Source organism: Alnus glutinosa, chromosome 6 (assembly GCF_958979055.1).
Source record: "Alnus glutinosa chromosome 6, dhAlnGlut1.1, whole genome shotgun sequence".
Lineage (NCBI taxonomy): Eukaryota > Viridiplantae > Streptophyta > Magnoliopsida > Fagales > Betulaceae > Alnus > Alnus glutinosa.
The window spans coordinates 4,940,814-4,961,979 of NC_084891.1; the positions used below are offsets into that span (position 1 = coordinate 4,940,814).

Here is a 21,166-nt window from a genome sequence, read left to right on the forward strand (position 1 = left end):
AATGTAAGAGAATCTATAATGAGATATTTTTTTATAAAAAAATAAAAATTAATTTTATTCCCTAAATATAAAAAAAAAATAATGAAAACTTGCTGCTAGTTCTTTTAACTAAATAATAGAGGAGTAATGCTACACATCATCTTCTTGTCCTCCTTTTATCACCCCAAAATTGATGTGGCTCTTAAAATCACCATTGAATTTTTGATATATCACTCTTGGATTTTAATCCAATGGTAATTTTAAGAGTCACATCAATTTTGAGGTGACAAAAGAAAGACAAATGGATGATGCGTAGCATTACTCATAATAGAGTAACAGCAAAGCACACATACTCGGATCACTGTCCCCAACTAAATAATCTATTTTTGTTTTTCCCTCTCTCTCTCCGATTTTACCGAGTCATGAATCCAACGGCTAATCACGACCCGTTTTCTTTGATAGTATCTCCACTCCACCCTACCTTCATCATTTTTTTTTATTGGTCGACAACCAGTTCAGAAGAGTCAAGGCTTGCGTTTTTGTCAATGGCGTTGGGGAGGAAATGGCTGTGGAGCTGATGCTGGGATATGGGGGCAATAGTGCTCTGGCAGGGAAGATTGAAGAGGACGCTCTTGCCGTGAAGGAATTCAGAGCGTTGAGAAGCTTAATGAGATTGATGTCTCAAGAACAATAATACCAGGAGGCCGTGGCTGATTCTGCCACGAACAAAAGCTTCTACGGAGGTCGGTGCTGTTGCGGATGTGGCTGTCGACAAGTTCGATCAAGAAGGTAATCTCTTGGCTGATCGATTCTCAAGTTTACTAAAAACCAAAAAGATTAAATAAACTGGTCTCAGGGCATTGTTGTCAAACCATGTCGTTTCACAACACCATTGTTGCTGTTAGTCTAAAACTATGTCGTTTTTAGACTAACAGCATCGAAGCCGGATCTTTAGGGTTTTAGCTCGTATTCTTCTCTGACCAAACGGCAAACCCACTCACACGATGAGATCTTCACTCACTTCTTCTCCGATCCCTCCATGTCTTCTCCGCTCTTTCTTAAACCCTAAATCTCTCTGCTCACAACCACAATTTCCCAACGAACCGTCCATCCCAGAACCTCCATTTTCCGAGAATCCGAATCCAAACACCAATTGTCACGAGAAAATCACTTCAGAATCCAACTTTCCGGCGATACCCACTTCAGACCCTGAATTTTCTGTCGCCCCATTTTCCCCAGAACCCAAACGCGCCGACTTCACCGCACCAATTTCACAAGACTCGGTTTTGACTCAAACCCATGTGATAAACACTCTTCTGAGCCACAAGAGCGAGCCAAGATCGGCTTTGAAGTACTTCAACTGGGCCGAGGGAAAGCGAGGCTTTGTTAAAAGCGTGGATGCCTTCTGTGTTTTGCTTCACATTTTGGTGGGCATTCCCCAGACTCATAAACTTGCTCAAAATTTGCTTAATCAGTGCGTCTCGGGCGATTCGGGTCCCGCGCCGCGTGTTTTTGTCGATCACTTAGCAGAATGCGCCAAAAGGTTTGGTTTTGTGTTAGATTCGCAGGTTTTTAATTATTTGTTGAACAGTTATGTTAGAGCTAATAGAATTGAAGATGCTGTACTTTGTTGTAATAGAATGATAGAGAGTGATATAAGTCCTTGGGTACCATATATGAATATTCTTTTGTCAGCATTGGTTAGGAGAAACATGTTTGGTGAAGTGCGAGATTTGCATGGTAAGATGGTATTGAAAGGAATTAGTGGCGATTGCTATACGGTGCATGTGATGATGAGTGCATTTTTGAAGGAAGGGAAGGCTGAGGAGGCGGAGGAATACTTCAGAAAGGCGAAAGATAGAGGGGTTGAACTTGATGCAGCGGCATATAGTATTGTTATTCAGGCTGTTTGTAAGAAACCCAATTCGAGTTTGGCTTCCGGGTTGTTGAAGGAGATGAGAGAAATGGGATCAGTTCCTTCAGAGGGTACTTATGCTTGTGTTATTGGGGCTTGTGTGAAGCAGGGGAATATGGTAGAGGCATTGAGGCTTAAAGATGAAATGGTGAGTTGTGGGAAGCCAATGAATTTGGTCGTGGCAACGAGTTTGATGAAGGGGTATTGTGTGCAAGGTGATCTGAATAGTGCTTTGGATTTGTTCAATAAGATTGGTGAGGATGGGCTTTCACCAAACAAGGTTACATACTCAGTCTTGATTGAATGGTGTTGTAAGAATCGGAACATGGAAAAGGCCTATGAGCTTTACACCCAAATGAAAGACAACGGTATCCAGCCTAGTGTCTTTAACCTTAATTCCTTGTTACGTGGATTCTTGAAATCTGGGATGCTGGAAAATGCGTCCAAGTTGTTTGATGAGGCAGTTGAATGCGGTATTGCTAATCTTTTCACATATAATAACTTTTTGTCATGGCTCTGTGAAGAAGGTAAGGTAAATGAGGCTCAAAGTCTATGGGTAAAGATGATTAGTAAGGGTGTGGTACCTACTGTAGTTTCATACAACAACTTGATACTTGGCCACTGCAGAGAAGGGAATACGGATGTTGCAAATACATTATTTCTGGAGATGGTAGAGAATGGCTTAAAGCCTAATGTGATCACGTATTCAATTTTGATGGATGGGTATTTCAAAAAAGGTGACGCTGAGCGTGCCTTAGATTTGTTTAACCAAATGTTGGATGTAAATATTGTTCCCACAGACTTCACATTTAACACTATTATCAATGGCTTTTGCAAAGTTGGCCGCACAACTGAGGCAAGGGATAAGTTGAAGAGCTTTGTTGAGAAGGGTTTTATTCCCATCTGTTTAACTTACAACAGCATTATAGATGGATATGTCAAGGAGGGTGCCATAAATCCTGCACTGGCTGTTTATAGAGAGATGTGTGAAAGTGGAATTTCCCCCAATGTTGTAACTTACACCAGTTTGATTAATGGGTTTTGCAAAAGCAATAATATTGGTCTTGCTCTGAAAATGCGGAATGAGATGATAAATACGGGTCTTGAATTGGATGTTACGGCATATAGTGCTCTGATTGATGGATTTTGCAAAAGGCGAGACATGGAAAGTGCACGTGAACTGTTTGCTGAACTCCTTGAAGTTGGTTTGTCTCCAAATACAGTTGTGTACAATAGCATGATTAGCGGATTCAGGAATCTAAATAACATGGAAGCAGCCCTTGACTTGCACAAGAAAATGATAAATGATGGGATTCCTTGTGATTTGCAAACTTACACTACATTGATAGATGGATTGTTAAAAGAGGGTAAATTACTCTTTGCATCAGATCTTTACTCAGAGATGCTTTCCAAGGGTGTTGTGCCTGACATCATCACATATACTGTTCTGATAAATGGCCTTTGTAACAAAGGACAGCTAGAAAATGCACGCAAGATTTTGGAAGAGATGGATAAGAATAGCATGACTCCTAGTGTTCTTATTTATAATACTTTGATTGCTGGACACTTTAAGGAGGGGAATCTGCAAGAAGCGTTTAGACTACATGATGAGATGCTTCACAGAGGTCTTGTACCTGATGAAGCTACTTATGATATTCTTGTAAATGGGAAGGCCAAGGGAGTAAATACTCTTGCTGGAGCCTTGCAAGTGTAAATAACTGGGACGGTTATTGTTTCAAGTTGCTTTCAAGCTTTTGCTTGGTCCTTCAAAGGAGAAATATATCATGACCTGCAATTTTGTTATATCCTTCACCATCAAGCTGGGAAGGTAAGGTCCACGTTGGCGTCACATGACTGTTTTTAATTCAGTACTCTGATGACTTTGTGGATGTTTATAAGGTATGCATTTTCTTCTTTCGTTGACTAGGCCTAGGATCATCATCACTCTCTGGCTTACTAGAACATAAAGCAAAAGTACCAAGTTAAAACCATTTCTTGATCTTCAATTGCAGTGCACTCTTTAAAGCACATTAAAAGTGTAAAAAGCGTGTGTTTTTTTGTAGATATACCAGATGCAGAAAAGCACCTTATTTATTTATTTGTTTTTAATGTTAAAATAATGACTTGTCAGCAACCAATTGAAAATGACCATTGCTAGAGAAACTCCCGCTATGTTTCTGCACTTTTTTGGTTATGTTTTGTAAAACCGTTTGCTTGAATTTGACCTTTTTAATATAGTTGGGTATATTTCCTAATGCACATAAAAAAAAACTTCTGTAAAGTACAAGATAATGGTATCTGCTGTTATGTTTAAGTTTATTTGGTTTGTTTAGTACTTTGCTGCGCATTGATGATTTTATTCAGATGTGTTTATAGATATTTTAAGAAATTGAGGGCTCGTTTGGATATGCTTTCAATTTTGCTGCTTTTGAAAAGCTAGTTCTGAAGGAAAAAAAAAAAAAAAAAAAGGTTTTGAGATGTTTTGAAACATGACAAAGTGGTTGGCAACTATTGAGAAAAAAAAAACTGATTGTTTGCGCAAAAACCAGGAAGTGCATTTGGATCCAGACTGGTTTCCCCGTTTCTTCAAGTGAAATCCATTTTTAGGTTTTGAAAACATCTAAAATATGTTTCCAGTTTCAGGCCATTTTTTGGGAACTGGTTCCAGAAAACCAGTTTTCAGAAACCCGAATGCATGTTCCTTTTCCCAAAAACTATTTTAAAAAGAGAATAACTTATGTTCGATCGTGGCAGAAAGGAAGGGTATTTTGCCAACCAATAAGAAATCGACAAATCAGCTAAAACTCAAAAAATGAAATTCTGCTGCCCAAGAAAATCATGATCCAGCCTGAAGAAATACTCCCCCAAGGCCCCAACCGGAAGAGCACCATCACCGCAGCCCCAGGCCGGAAATCCGCCGCCATCGGGCTGCGCGGCCACTCCACAGAGGCTGGGAGTGGCCGCGCGGCTACCCCTGGTCCATGGGGCGGTCGCGCGGCCATCCTCGGGGTCTGGGGGTGGCCTTCGGGCCAATCCTAGATCCATCTAGGGCTGGCCCGATGGTCACCCCAGGCTCTGCGCGGCTACCCCCGATCCATGGGGCGGCTGCACGGCCACCCCCGGGGTCTGGGGTTGGCCCGAACCTGGGGGTGGCCTTCGGGCCAACCCTTCTGTCCGGGCATCACTCATCGTCGGGTTTGGCCTGACTGTGACGGCGTCTTCCGACCTGGACAGTGGCGGTTTTCGACCGACGGTGTGGTCTGGCACGGGCGTTGGTGGCGTTTTTTGACCTGGGCGTTGTCGGAAGCGTCCAGACCCACGCCGGAGGAGTTGGGGTTGGCCTAGCTGTGGCGGCATGTTTCGACCCGGCAGGTGGTAACGTGGTCCAGTACGGGCGTTGGCGGCGTGGTCTGGCCTGGGCGGTGCCGGCGGCGTCCGACCTGGCTGTGGTGGTGCGGATTTGGGCAGGGGCGTTCTCAGCGTGGTCCAGATTCGGTGTTTCAACAACACTTTAGTTTTTTGAGTTTTTTTTTGTTTTGAGATGATGTGTCAATATATTATTGGTGGACAGAAAACCCTTGGTTTTTGCCATGACCTGACAGAAGGGGCTTTCTTTTAAAAAACGAAATAGAAACATGATTTAAATAGCCTAAAAACTATTTGACCTAAAAGCTGAACGCGAAATAGATATTACTGCCTATATTTCAAATAGAAACTCACTGGAGCCACTACTTTATTCGTTATTTGAAATATATAGACATACATCTTATATGATTCACAATATAGTAAGCTAACAAAAAAATAAAATAAAAAAGGACGCATAATAAAAAATAAAAATAAAAAATCATTTTTTAATCCAATACAATTGATAAGGGTCATTGTCAGATCGAGATAGACTATAATTTGTTAATCAAATTGCAACTTGTTGAGCCCCTAGGGTCCGAATGTGGCCTATATAAGTGCACAAAGAGCTGCTCCAGCACATAAATCTCGTTAGAACCTTCTCTTAATTCACCACAATCCATTAGAAGAAATTCTAGTTCCTCATTGTCAATAGTATAGTAATTCTTCTCCCTTAATAATAATAATAATTTTTTTTTTTAAAAAAAAAAAAAGAAAAAGAAGAAAGAAAAAAGAAAAAGAAAAAAGGAAAAAGGAAAGTGTTAGCACCGAGCATGTGCGCACTACACACCCCTCTTTTATGCTTGAGATTTAAACTTGACCACCACGTAAAAAAATAAAAAAAAATAAAAAAAATACAATATATAAATTCATGACAATTTATTATAGTAATTAATTATGCGCATTCTTGTTCTCTCAAACCTTAGCTTTTAATTTCCCCTTTCAACTCACGATCGCAAAAAATTAGGCTTGGCAATTTTGACACGACCCGCGAATCCAACATGAACACGACACGAATATATAGGGTTTGGGTTTAGGTTATAACTCGTTTATGATCCGTCAACCAGTTTATGACACGTTTATGACCCGTTAATGACTCGTTTATGACCCACCAACCTGCTTATGACACATTTATGATCCGTTTATGACCCATCAATCCGTTTATGACGCGATAATTACACAATTTTTATCAAATTAGTTAAATGAGTTTACATGCTAACTCGATGGATTGACACGCAAACCAAATGGGTTGACACGGCAATCCGAATTGTCAAGCCTTCAAAAAAACATAAATCTGATAGATGGAGAAGCAGAAATCGATCAAGAAAAGCAGGATTCTTGAGTGATCGAATTAAGCACGATCATCGCACGTGTATTTTTTCTAGAGACAGATGGACTCACTTTCATGGGCCAGTTTGGCCTAAAAGCGTTCTAAGCCCAGGTGGGCTTCGTCGGCCAAGCAGCCCAACATTTAGTGGCCCTGTCCATTTGTAGCCCAATAGGGTTTAACGTTCTAAAGATCAAAGATCAGGGCAGGGATTCAGGATTCGGCTCCTCCATTAACATACTTTCCGGTCTCTGCTTTTCTGTCATTGAAATTCTCTTCCTAGAACTTGCTCGTAGCACTATAAGGGTGCATGTAGGCCAGAAATGTCATCAAAGAGAGCTACGATTCTGAGAAACAACTTCCTCATAGCACTATCCAAGGTATGTTCTTCACGCAACTCATCATATTCAATCAAAACTGTCACTTTGCTGAGAAATCTCAGCACTGACGCTGAAAGATCAGATTTTCAAAATGCTAATGGATATTACTCAGATAATTATTTAGAATATCCGCAAGACCCTAGCGGGTATTTCGGTGATAGCCGAAATACTAGAGCTTTTCACAATAAATCAACTGGTTCTATTGGTGGAAGCTCAGTGGAGGTTCAGCGTGGCTCAAATCCCGTTGGCACTTGTAGGGAAAGCACAACATACGATTCTGTGGAGAACCCAGTTGGGCAAGCTGGAAGTTTTGGTGGGGTTTATGGGCAAAATTCAAATGAATATGATCAGAATCCTAGTGGGCCTTATAGGCAAATCTCTAGCAGTACATATCAGAGCAGGCCAGTTGAAGGAGGAGGAAACTTTAGTGGGAATAATGGTCGAAATAGTGGAAAGGCGCAGCAAAACCCAAGTGGGTTTTATGCAAATAATTTGAGAGGGTTCGAGCAGAATTCAAGTGGGTTTCATCAGAATAATAGTGAAGTTTATAGTGAACGCACAATAAATGAAATGCAGAGCAACCAAGTTCAGCAAAATGGAAATTTTAGTGGGCATCATCGGTATAACAATGGAGAGTTCTCACAGAACTATAATGGGGTTAACGTGCAGAGTACAATGAATTTACAACATAGTATGAATGGGTTCAATGGGAGAGATAGAAATATACAAAATTCATATGGGTCTTACCAGGAGGGACCTGGAGAAGTGAGGCAGAATCCTTATGGGTTTAATTCCCAAGGCCTTTCAGAATCTCATGGAAGCCTAAATGGGAATTACATCCAAAATTTTGGGCAAGCTCAGCAAACCCTGTATGACCATAACTTGGGGAATGTTGGACTGAAGCAGCAAGTTCAAAGTGGGTGTCAGCAGAGCTCTAGTGCTGGTCAATATCTGCCTAACTCTAATGCTTTTCATAATATGACAGGGATTTCTCAATTATCAAGTCATACAACACCTGAGGGGGAATCGGTTGAGACATCTGACAGTCACCCAAATGTTGGTACTCTTGAGGAGCTAGATGTCTTTTGCAAAGAGGGGAAAGTGAAGGAAGCTGTGGAAGTTTTGGGGTTGTTAGAGAAGCAGTGTATTCCTGTGAATTTGCCTCGATATTTACAGTTAATGCAGGCATGTGGTGAGGCTCAATCTATACAGGAGGCAAAATCTATTCACGAACACATCTTAAGATCACATTCCCCTCTCAAAGTGAGTACCTATAACGGAATCATAGAGATGTATTGGAAATGTGGTTCTATGGATGATGCGTTCACAGTGTTTAACACAATGCCGAACAAGAATTTGACATCTTGGGATGCTATGATAACGTGGCTTGCTAAGAATGGTCTTGGGGAGGACGCCATTGATCTCTTCACTAAGTTTAAAGAAACAGGACTGAAACCTGATGGTCAAATGTTTATTGGGGTTTTCTCTGCTTGTAGTGTTTCGGGAGACATTAATGAAGGAATGTTGCAATTTGAATCTATGAGCAAAGATTATAGCATTGCCCCATCCATGAATCACTATGTTAATGTGGTAGACATGCTAGGTAGTACAGGGTATCTGGATGAAGCTTTTGAATTCATTGAAAAGATGCCATTGGAACCAAGTGTTGATGTATGGGAAACCTTGATGAATCTCTGCAGAGTTCATGGGCACATAGAGCTTGGTGATCGTTGTGCTGAGTTTGTTGAGCAGCTGGACCCCTCACGTTTGAATGAGCAATCGAAGGGTGGCCTTCTACCTGTGAAACCTTCAGACCTTGCAAAACAGAAAGAGAAGAAGAAACTAGCAAGTCAAAATCTTTTAGAAGTTAGGAGCCGAGTCCATGAATATCGGGCGGGGGATAGATCTCATCCTGGCACTGATAGGCTCTATGCGGAACTTAGGGCTTTGAAGGTACAGATGAAAGAGGCTGGTTATTTACCAGATACTAGATTTGTGTTGCATGACATAGACCAGGAATCCAAGGAGGACGCTCTTCTTGGGCATAGTGAGAGACTTGCTATTGCTGATGGTCTTCTTAATAGTCCTGCTAGGTCGCCTATTAGGATAATCAAGAATCTTCGTGTTTGTGGTGATTGCCACACTGCTCTGAAGATCATCTCAAAGCTTGTTGGCAGAGAACTCATTATACGAGATGCCAAGAGATTCCACCATTTTAAAGACGGGTTGTGCTCTTGCAGGGATTATTGGTGAACAGACTGAAAATTGAGGTACTATTTTATCATACTTTTATTTATTTTTTATAATATATTATTATAAATTTTTTAAGAAGAAAAGAACATATTGAAGCTTCTATTGTATGTTCATGCTAGCTTCTGAATGTGGTCATATATTCTTGTTAAGCTTGTTAGTAATGCCTGCTCTTGTTAGTAATGTCTCCTTCCTTCTTGTTGAGATGATTTGTTTCTAATAATGTAGCTGGGTTATTATACCTTTAGCTTTAGTTTTCTACGATTTTATCTAAAGTATGCTTCATCTTCAGCTGGACAATTCTGAGTAGAGAACAAATGGAACTGTCTGGTTGCTTTTATCAAAATGTTGATTATATATTTGATGCCTGTGTGAGATTGCTCTTTTTCGGTGTTTGCCTTTTGTGGTGAGAATTGAGTTGCATGTAATTGCAGTTATGCATATGCAAAGCCCATGGGAAGTGCTACTATTTGAAGCAAGTTTTTGAGTACTTGGAAGTCAGATTTTAAATTGACTATGACACCGTTTATAGGTACTGAGGAGGGTGTCACCGTGTCGAGTTTGTTGATTTGTAGTATTGACGTGCATGAGTTGGTTACAACCAGTGTTGTTAAAATTGTGCCTAGGCTTGCTTAAAGCGCATAGTACCAAGTTAAAAGCATTTCTTGATCTTCAATTGCAGTGCACTCGATAAAGCGCATTAAAAGTGTAAAAAGCATGTGTTTTTTTGTAGATATACCTGATGCAGAAAAGTGTAAAAAGCATGTGTTTATTTATTTTTAATGTTAAAAATAATGACTTGTCAGCAACCAATTGAAAATGACCATTGCTAGAGATACTCCCGCTATGTTTCTGCACTTTTTTGGTTATGTTTTGTAAAACCGTCTGCTTGAATTTGACCTTTTTACTAGTTGGGTATATTTCGTAATGCACATGAAAAAAAACTTCTGTAAAGCACAAGATAATGGTATCTGCTGGTATGTTTAAATTTTATTTGGTTTGTTTAGTACTTTGCTGCACATTGATGATTTTATTCAGATGTGTTTATAGATATTTTAAGAAATTGAGGGCTCGTTTGGATATGCTTTCAATTTTTCTGCTTTTGAAAAGCTATTTCTGAGGAAAAAAAAATAAAAAAAAGGGTTTTGAGTTGTTTTGAAACATGAAAAAGTGGTTGGCAATTATTGAGAAAAAAAAATTGATTCTGTGTGCAAAAATCAGGAAGTGCATTTGGATCCAGACTGGTTTCCCCGTTTTTTCAAGTGAAATCCATTTTTAGGTTTTGAAAACATCTAAAATATGTTTCCAGTTTCAGTTATTTTTTTGGGAACTGGTTCCAGAAAACCAGTTTTCAGAAACCCGATGCATGTTCCTTTTCCTGAAAACTATTTTAAAAAACGAATAGAAATAGGACTTAAATAGGCTCAGGTGCTGGAGCGTTGAATGTTCCTTGCGGATTTTTGGCTTAGGGCTTTGGTTATTGTGGGTTTGTTTGGGTTTCGTTCGTGTAGCTTTGAGTGCTCTTTGTGGGTTTCGAGTTGAGGGTTCAGGTTTGAGGGATTTTGGTTGTTGAGGGTTTGTTGGGTTTCTTTCTTTTTGTGGGTTGTCTCGTTTTTCGCTTTCTTGCTAGGTGATTCCTCTTGTATACTTCCGGTGTATTTAGGGGCGCCTTACGCTTTTAATAAGACCAGTTTATTACTTAAAAAAAAAAAATAGCCTACATTGGATTCAACATTTGGGACCTAAAACCTGCACATATTTGAGCTAATAATCTAAATAAATCATTATTTTGATTCTTTTCTAACTTTTCTGATCGTATATTATAACTATTTTCCTTGGAAACAAGTAATACTACATTAAAAAGATGTGTGCTTTACTTCAATCAGGTGCATGCTTGTACTTTGTTTTCCTTTAGAATAGGATATTCCATAATAGGCTTGAATGTCCTCACAAATCATTGTAAGAAGCAGGAGGAATGGTTGCTTTTTGTAGGATTGGTCTTTCTGTAGGATTGTATGCAGGAATGAATTTTTTCAGGCTCATCACAGTGTTCTTTTATTCCCTTTTCTTCTTTTTCCTTATGTGTATTCATTTATTTTTGGGAGGATTTTATTATATCTAATTATATTCAGATAAGATCTTGAAGTTCTTTCGAATCATTAGAAAGGTTTGGCTGCCATATCATGTGAGAAAATTCTTATTGACTTCTCTATCTGCAGCTCTTGGTTTTTGAAATCTTGCACCCAAAAAATAAGAAAAAAAAAATTGAATTATTCTGTATCTGATGTTCTGGATATGAGGATGACAAAGTTGCGATCTAACTATGTCTTTTTGCTTGCATAAAATGTTTGCCTGTCCTGCCTTTATTATGTTGGCTGGTTGACTAATTTGGCATTTATAAGAACATGGAAGCTCTTCGGTTATTTACTAGGTAATGATGGAATTTAAATTCTGACTATTGAGATTTTCTTCTATCCACTGGCCTATGCAAATTGTGCATATCCCTTCCCCCCATTATGTCTATTCCCTTTAATTTCATTCTGGTGATGTTATGACATCAATTGATTTGTTATGCATGCAGAAGAGTAATAAGAAAGCTATTTTTTGCTCCACTGTGTAAACCTTTTGTTGGATCTAAATTATACTATGGCTTGATTCTCTCACCATTTTGCACTGGGAGTTGTCTTTCAAGAATGCTATTGATGAATCCCCTACTTTTTCCAGGGCCAAAGTTGGCGGCTAGCATGTCTTGCTTCCAAAGGTCTAAAGTTGAAGTTGGGTTTTGCCGCCTTTCTCTTGGCTTAAACAATGGGGCTTTTTACATGAGACAATAGATGACCAGTGAATGGCATCATTATTTCATTTGATTCAATGATATAGTTCATTTCAGGTATGCTGGGAACCATGGACACATGTGCCAATGTAAAACCCAATCTTTAAAACCGCTGCAAGAACAATCTTGATTAGGAAGGCATTCTTATCAAACTTCTACTTCAGATAATGAACATCAGTATAGTTTTCTTTATATGGTATATTTATTTAGTGCATATTGTTTGTCTTTAATCACTCTGGATAAGTTTCACTTGTTTTGCTTAATTTCCTGTTATTTCCTCAAAATTGGAAAACAGGGGTTTGGATTTTCCCAGTTTTATGTTATTTTTAATATTTGAGAGATGTGAAGCTACTCACAGTGATTCTACATCCATATGATCTGCTTAACTGGTGACCGGTTGTTCTAGAAGTCCTATTTTGTTACCGGAATTGACCCTTGTTCCCTTGCTGTTATATTAAAGAATTGGGAGAAAACTTCAGTGCTCCTTTGGAACACCCTACTACCCACTTTCTTTCTTTTCGAGGACCTTTCCCCTTTATACTTTCTCTTGGTGTTTAACTGCTAATCACTAATCACTAGTGGCACACGGCCTGTTTCACTCTGTAACTTAGGCATAATGACTTGTATGTATGGTCGTAATTTGGATGCCCATATAGAATAGCAGTGCAATGCATTTATGGGACTACTGATTGAGCAGACATGGCATGGAATTATTTGGGAGTTCATAAGAAAGATAAACCTATTATTAAAAAAATTATCTGACTGGCTTACAAGTTCCATACAAAATTAAACTGCATCCAATGTATTTTTCATTCTCAAGAAAGTGTGATTAATTGAAGTTAGTACTTTTGAACTATGGCTGCTGAGTGATCTACTCAGGGTTGATTATGGAATTTCTAGAACACTTGCTGTTAATTTGCTTCACAACCTCAGAACATAATAACAGCTGGAGAGGGTTAACATTTCTTGAAGATTAGTGACGAACAATAGCCTGGTAGGAAAGAAAGAAATAGAAATATATTGAGTTTCAGGAATTGTAAATGTATGTTTGGAGACCAGGGGCACAGGGTATTTTGGTTTTCTGACTTTTACAAGTGATGGTTAACTCAACTACCCTTGCAACTACTCTTTTGTCCTTGTTACAAATGTCCATAAAGCTACTACATGATGAGATGCTTCACAGAGGTCTTGTACCTGATGAAGCTACTTATGATATTCTTGTACATGGGAAGGCCAACGGAGTAAATACTCTTGCTGGAGCCTTGCAAGTGTAAATAACTGGGACGGTTATTGTTTCAAGTTGCTTTCAAGCTTTTACTTGGTCCTGCAAAGGAGAAATATATCATGACCTGCAATTATGTTATATCCTTCACCATCAAGCTGGGAAGGTAAGGTCCACGTTGGCTTCACATGATGTTTTTAATTCATTACTCTGATGACTTTGTGGATGATTATAAAGTTTTTATTTTCCTTCTTTCGTTGACTAGGCCAAGGATCATCATCACTCTCTGGCTTACTAGAACATAAAGCAAAAGATGTCCAAATTTACTCAAAAGTATTTGCTGCACTTCTGCACTCTTTTGAAGTGAGAGTCATAAGTCAAATTGCAGGGTGTCTTTTTGTTTTTTGTATGAATTACAAGGTGTTATGACTGTGTCTATATATGTGGCTTTTTTGAAAATTTACTCCATTCTTAGTTTTCAGCGCGCACCCTAAGAATGTTCTTAACTACCCAAATTTTTTAACATTTGTTTAAGCTACCTGATTTCCAGGTGTGTAGAGTGATTGGCTTTAGGTTGAAGTTGAGTGATTGTCAATTGAATATTGTTGAAAAGGATGTCTGCTTGTTATATTTGATAATAATAAGTGTATAAGACATTTTTGGCACCTTTGGACCTACCTAAGGAGGAGAAACTAATCCTTGGACTTCACACTAGACATCTTTAATGTGTGTGTGTGTGTTCTATCTTATAAAGGTTTTTCCTCTTGGTGATCTGCTTGCTTTCACATGACTTTTTATGCAATCTTTGCATACTCTATTCCTTTGAAAGCTGCTTCTTTTTTCCTTCTTCGTAAATGACTCTTATCCTTTAACATGAAATATGCAGTTTAAGTTTTTGCATCTTGATGAAGATTAGGATATGATTATTGTGGTATTTAAACTTAAGTGACTCTATCAAAGGCTATATTTATTTGTTTTGGAGTTGGCGCCCAAACATGCCATTTTCTCAATTTAATTCCTCAATAACTTAACTTTAGCTTTGATTTTCTGTATCAGAGATGTTCAGATCACTGACCTTACTATAGTTATTTTTATTAAGTTGGCTATCGCACTTGCTTTCTTGCAAATAATTTCTCAATCTTTTGCCATTAATATTCTTCTTCTCTCCCAGAATGCCAAAATCAGTTCGCATGCATCAGTATTGGCTCAGTTTTCTCTTGTGTGGACATGGAAGTTTTTGTGAAGCTCAAAATGTCTAACCTCTAGCCTATTGTTGTCTGTTGGATTCCATCTTCAGTTCTTCTGCTATGAGAGGAGATCTAAAGGAGCTTCATATGGATTGTTATGGGTGCTCAATTTGCTCTATAGATTGTGGAATAAGCTATGCTTACTGGAATAAGGCATTTGTGTAATCATTTATTGAGTGAGATATTGTCCACCCAATTGAAGATATCAAAGAATCTCTCTCTCATTTTTCCTCAGTGGAGGTGGTGCATGTCTGTCGAGAGTCTAATAAGGCTGCTCATGTATTGGCAAAATGTGCAATATCTCAACTGTTGAACAACACTTGGGTGGGGGAGTGCCCTTCTTTCATCAAAAGTGTTGTAGCAGCAGTGTAGTTTTCCTGAATGAGCAATAATATTCATCTATATTTTCTTCAGAAAAAAAAAAAAAAAAATCTTAATGGAAAGGCCATGGGAGGTATAGGATGGTAGAAGATTCTATTATCCTACTGTCTCGGATAAGGTTATTTCAACTGTTTGGTAGTTTAATTAGTTAAAGATTATACATTATAAAGCGGGAGTTACTAGTTTGAATCTCTTATTTTCTCTCTCTTTAGAGTCAATTACTTATAAAATAAACTTCACTGAGTACGTGAAAGTTTATTTGAAGCTGAAAGCTATTGTACGCAAATCTCTTATCCCAATCTTCATCTTCTAGTGGTGGCTTCAGTCTGGCTAGTGCTTCTTGTTGTGAATGATTATAGATCATTGATATTGTATGGACATGTCAATAAGTGATTCAATAAAATTTAAACGATATTGAGTGTTTTAATAAAAGATTAAACGTCTTAAAGAAGTAACTCAATCGGCTGGAGACCATGCCTCATGAAGCGGAGGTCACTAATTCGAATCCTCATTCCCCCTTCTTGTATGGACATGTCAAAAAATAAAAATAAAAATAAAAATAAAAGATTAAACCTAGTTAAGAGCAACCATGCTAGACACATTAAAAGAGTCGTAAATACAACGACACATGGATTAGCAAAGGTTGCTATTAAACAAGTTATAGATCAGATCTAAATGGAAGAAATTTCTATTTGTATCTATGATACTGTTTTATTAGAGCAATCTTCTCTATTCTTTTGATTAACCAATGAAAGCTATTAATTCTTATAAAAAAAAAAAAGAAAAAAGGAACAATGCTTTAAACTTTTGTTTTGAACCCATTTCAAAGGAGATTTCAAAAAAAAGAAAAGAAGGCTAAGTCATGCGCATTTTGAGGTTTAGTCTACCTCAGTGAACGTAATCTGAATTATAATTTTTTTTTTTAAAGTAAAAAAAAAAAAACCTATTTAAGTTTAGAGAGCCCATTCTATAAAGATGAACTGTAAAAGTGTTGTTTTACAGTTTCCAATAAGAAGTTGACACATCATCTAAGAAGACTAAATATAATAAACATGAAAGCACCTAATCTCATGTAACAAAAAAGAAAAAGAAGAAGTAATTTCTGGTTTTTCCTTTCAATAGCCCAACCAGTCCTAAAAAATCACTACCTCCTCAGCCCAACACTGCTACCGGATTCCGTTGAAAGCCACCGTCATCCACGAATAGAGTCACCACAGAAGGCCACTGCCACCCACGAACAGAGCTAGTACCGCCGAAGGCCTAAGCTTTAGCCCACCACAAAACAAACCACCCTTGACTAGGAGTGAGCAATACCCACAAATATTTGCCTCGACCCGCCCCATCTACCAGCAAAACCGCACCCTTGGTGTGGGCCACTGGACTTTATTTGGGCCCTCCGCACGGTGCGAGGTGCGGGTGGGCCATTTGAAAAAAACTGGGGACCCACCCCGCATCGCCCCTACCCGCATGAATTATATATATATAATTAAAAAAACCCTACCCCCCTTCCTTAACCCTAGGCCGCAGCCGCACCCCCACCTTAACCCTAGGCCGCAGCCACACCCCCTTTTTCATGTTTCTCTTATTTTCTTCTCCTTCTAGCTCTTCATCTTCTCTTCATCATTGTTACTAATAAAGGAGGATGGCAGACCGGAGCCTGGAGGATTTGCAAAAAGAAGAATGGAAAAGAAGAGCCGAAGTTGAAACGGTGAAACCTGAAGGAAGAGAGAAGACTTAGAGACCATTGGACCACGTGTCACATGTAGGGTTTTTTTTTTTTTTTTTTTTAAAGTGTGATACAGCTATTAGTCATTATACTCCCTACTCCAAATGGTGCGTGATAGACGTTAAATATTGCACATTCAAGCCCCTTAACTTGCATATGTTAATTCCTTAGCATTGTTATTTGTTTGATTTTATGTTGTTTTATTGTTTTCAAGTTTTAAATAAATATGCAATTAATTTCATTAATTTTGGGCTTAAAGCACACTTTGAGAAGACCTATAAGATATGTTTAAGCTTAACCAATCATAATAGAAGACCTATATGATGTAGTTAAGTTTAATCAAATCAAGTGAATAATTAAATCGGAATTTCTCCACTAAGAGTCAAAATCGGATTGGATTCAAATTTGGATTCTGCACATGTCTCAGTATTTTGATCATAACTTTTGTCTCAGATATTGGATTATAATGAAATTGGTGGCGTTAGAAAGATAATAAAAAGTGAAACAAATATTCCAGAAATATCTTTTTCCCAATTTGAAAATTTACTATGCCAAAATCGCCTCTCAATAAAAGACTGCAATTCTTAACGAATTTAGAATCATTTTCCTACTTGGATTAAAGTTTCAATCTCCTATTTGGATAAGAAGACTCAAGAGACGATTTTTCTGAAATTCCAAGAACTTCTAGGCCTCTCCAATTCTCTATAAATAGACCCCTAAGCTTCAAGAGAAAGTGTTCTTGTGCTTGTACTTAGCTTTAGATATAAATTCTTATTAGATGCTTGACAAGTTGAAGAGGAGAAGAACATGGCAAGATGCCATCCCAGCACCACGATGAGCGGCTAAATTCGTACTAGGGTGTTGATGTAGCTATTTCCAAGTAACAATGGTTTAATTGTATTTTAATTTAGTATTTTCTATATGCATGATGGTTGTATAACTGTGAGAATTGATCTTAATGTTTATATTCAATCATTATAAAATTATTATCTTGTCTTAGAAAGTCTTTTATATTGATCGAACTCAATCATTCATATTTTCTGTGATTATGTGAATGATTGTTGTACAACGATTTTAATTGACATATGATCAAAAGGGTTAGATAGGCCATGCCTAGAGAAGACGGATTGTACTACACTCTAGTTTATTATCTTGTCTTATAAAGTCTTTTATATTGATTGAACTCAATCATTCATATTTTCTGTGATTATGTGAATGATTGTTATACAACGGTTTTAATTGACATATGATCAAAAGGGTTAGATAGGCCATGCCTAGAGAAGACGGATTGTACTACACCCTAGTTTAGTGTAATTTAGGTAGACAGTTCGTACCAACTGAAGATGGGTTATACTATTCCATTGATTGTGTGTATCCTATTAAAGACGTAGCTAATCTATACCTAGGGAAGACGGGTCGTACCGCATCTTTGTGGTTAGGTGGACGGTCTGTGCCAACCAAAGATGGATTATACTTATTCTTTAGAGGTAATTTATTGACTACTCGAGTGAGACGAGTCCTATATCATGCATAATATGAATTTTCCTTGTTAATTTATGATTGACCATTGTTATGCGGTGAGTGGTGAAATCAATCCCTAATTCTTTCTCTCATCCCTACTTTATTTACATTTATGTCTTTTACTTTTATGTATTTATTTTTAGAAAACAAAATCAAATCAAACATCTTGTAAATTAAGTTATATTTAATCTCAAAAAGCTTGATAATAACACATACGCAGTCATTGAGGTTCGACACCTTCAATATAGCCTTATCCTACAAGGGTTCGTTCTATTGCGAGTGGTTATTTTTTATTAATATATTTTGGTAAACAAAAGACCATATCAGTGCGTTTAGCCTAAATACTCATACGGTGCGTTTAGCCTAAATAGTAAAAACGCAACACTCCAGAAAAAAACCCTAAATTTTTCATCTTCCATTTTCTTCCCCTACACCACATAGAGTCACAACCTCGATCGATTGTTCCCATCTTCGCTGGCTCCGCCGGTCATGTGGCCTGTGGGGACGTCATGAACATGCGGTTTCAAGACTGGGAAGATCGACTTCAAGACCTTCAGTTGTGGCTCTGTAATTGCATCCTCGTCCATAGGTTAGTGTTTCTCTCATTCTCTGGCCTCTGTTGCTATCATTTCTTTATGAATATGGCTTGAATCTAGGTATTGATTCTATTGAATATGGGTATTGAATCTTTGGTAGCTTTCTAGGTATTGAATTTGGCTTTGGTTTGATTTTTCTCATGTTTTGACCTGAATCGGGGATACCCGCACAACCCACACAATCCACCCTGCACCACCCCTCCCCACACCACCCTCGCATTGCACGAATATCAGTGATTTTCAGCAGGCCACAAGTGTGAATTTGTGAGCCCGCAGGTGTGCGGGGCGGGGCCAAAAAAGGGGGAAACCTGCCCCCCCACCCCATGCTCACCCCTACCCACGACCCACAACCCATCACCCTCCTTAGCCCAACGCAGCCGCCGAATTTCACCAAAAGCCACTGTCACCCACGGACAGAACCACCGCATTTCCTAAGAGCCACCCCTAACCCACAACCCTACAGGATCATAAAATACATATAGGAGAAAACTATCTATGCCTAAAAGAAAATTACAGACTTGAAGTTGGAGCTAATTTTCATCTAAAAATAAGTTGGAGCTAACTACAGAGCCACACCTGACCCACAACCCTATAGATCCACAACCACAAAGCCAACCACAAGTAGCCGATTTTCGATTTCAAAAAAAAAAAAAAAAAACACCAAGAGTAGCATATGCTAGACCTATAGACCCAATACCCTCTCCGTAGTTCCTTAACATGTGGATCACTACGAGAAAGAGATCTAAAGAAAGCCTCATGTAGTACCAGTTGTTTCTGTGGGGTGGTTAGGGGCAGATCCGGTGGGGTTGAAAGGTGAAAAATTGTCTTATGATACTGTGTTTTTATGTCTACTTTATGTATACTATATTTGGTGTTTTTGGATAATGAGGCACCCTTTTATTGGAAGCAGTAAAACTGAGGTTTTACTGTCCATCCAAATTGAAGGATTTCCCTTAAGTTTAATGGATATGAGATTCTCATATTTTATATATATTTATTTATTTTCTTTCAATTCGGAACTCCACGGCACTAGGTGATTTTGTCGTGACAATTCTCTAACATCAAAATTAAAAGGTGAGATTTACCAAATCATAGTCTCAAAGTACCTAAATTTGAGGAGATTTATTTGATGTGATAACATCTTTTTTTTTTTTTTTGACATGTCCACACAAGAGGGGGATGAGGGATTCGAATTAGTGACCTTCGCTTCATGAGACGTGATCCCTAGCCGATTGAGCTACCCCTTGGAGACGATAACATCTTTTGGATTTGAGTATGATTGGTGAGTTATTATCTTTAGTTGGTGAGTTATTATCTTTAGTCTAGGTTTGAATTGTAAATTTTTTTTTACCATATGTAAATCTTTATGTATATCCATTATAATTATCTTAAACCGTTTTACTTAAATCTTTATGTAAATCCGTCTTCAAGGGGTAACTCAATCAGCTGGAGACCATGCATCATGAAGCGGAGGTCACTAGTTCAAATCCCCCCTCTCACCTCTTGTGTGGACATGTCAAAAAAAAAATCTTTATGTAGATCCATTATAGTTATTTTTTTATTCATCTCATATGCAAGCCACTCTCCACCACTTTCTTCTCCATAACCCAAACCTTTATTGTAATCTCTCTGTTTTTGCTAGAACCTAAGTTCTCGAATCTCAGCCCACACTGACCTTCGTCAATGCCTTTGTGCCAGCCACTGTGGCTAACCTCGGCTTCCTAGAGCTGCGCTGTCGATGATCTTGACAACTTCTGTCGCTCTCCGTCAACCTCAACGTCCACTCAGACCTCTCTTCTGTGCTTTCATTGTGTGTAAATATTTTTGGAGAAATAGATCAACAAAGAGAGCAAAAAAAAATCAATAAGAAACTTGTAGAGAATCCTAAGAGCAACTCCAGCAAACTCCAAAATTAGTAGAGCAATGGATAGTCTACTGTGGATGTGAGTTAAAGGGTTTTAGCCCATCTTTGGCTAAAAAGCTAAAAATTTTAGCTAGTGCAATAAAAATGCTCTAAAACCTTCATCATGCCTTTAACTTAGCATAAAGAAATACTAAACACAAAAAGATCAAAATGTTCAAGCCAATTTTGGATCTGTTTGTTAACGTGTTTTGAGAGATCTTTTGTTTTTTATTTATAAAAAAGTTCTGATATGACATAAAGATGAAAATGATTTTTGTGTTTTGATTGTGTTTGTTTTTAGAACATAAAACGAAAAACATAGAAGAAAATTTTAACAAACAGTTTATTTTTTTTTATGTGAGAGAATGCCATTTTTGAAGGCCAAGTTTGGTATGGGCACCAATCAATTCCCAAGACATATTACTCTATTGTTTATATTGCTAGGACCTAGTGGTAAGATATTCCATCCAACAACCAATGTGGG

The 21,166-nt window shown here is 38.2% G+C and overlaps 2 protein-coding genes across 2 annotated transcripts; both read left to right on the forward strand.

The window, feature by feature from the left end:
* The first annotated feature begins 371 nt into the window (after nt 1-371).
* Nucleotides 372-3,992, forward strand: LOC133871285 (pentatricopeptide repeat-containing protein At3g54980, mitochondrial-like). The gene has a single exon (XM_062308696.1). It carries the CDS (start codon nt 984-986, stop codon nt 3,606-3,608), a length of 2,625 nt encoding a protein of 874 aa, XP_062164680.1. The 5' UTR covers nt 372-983; the 3' UTR covers nt 3,609-3,992.
* A 2,827-nt stretch (nt 3,993-6,819) lies between these two features.
* Nucleotides 6,820-12,427, forward strand: LOC133870933 (pentatricopeptide repeat-containing protein At4g32450, mitochondrial). The gene is made up of 2 exons (XM_062308221.1): nt 6,820-9,273; nt 11,978-12,427. Exon 1 carries the CDS (start codon nt 6,947-6,949, stop codon nt 9,254-9,256), a length of 2,310 nt encoding a protein of 769 aa, XP_062164205.1. The 5' UTR covers nt 6,820-6,946; the 3' UTR covers nt 9,257-9,273; nt 11,978-12,427.
* The last annotated feature ends 8,739 nt before the right edge of the window (nt 12,428-21,166 follow it).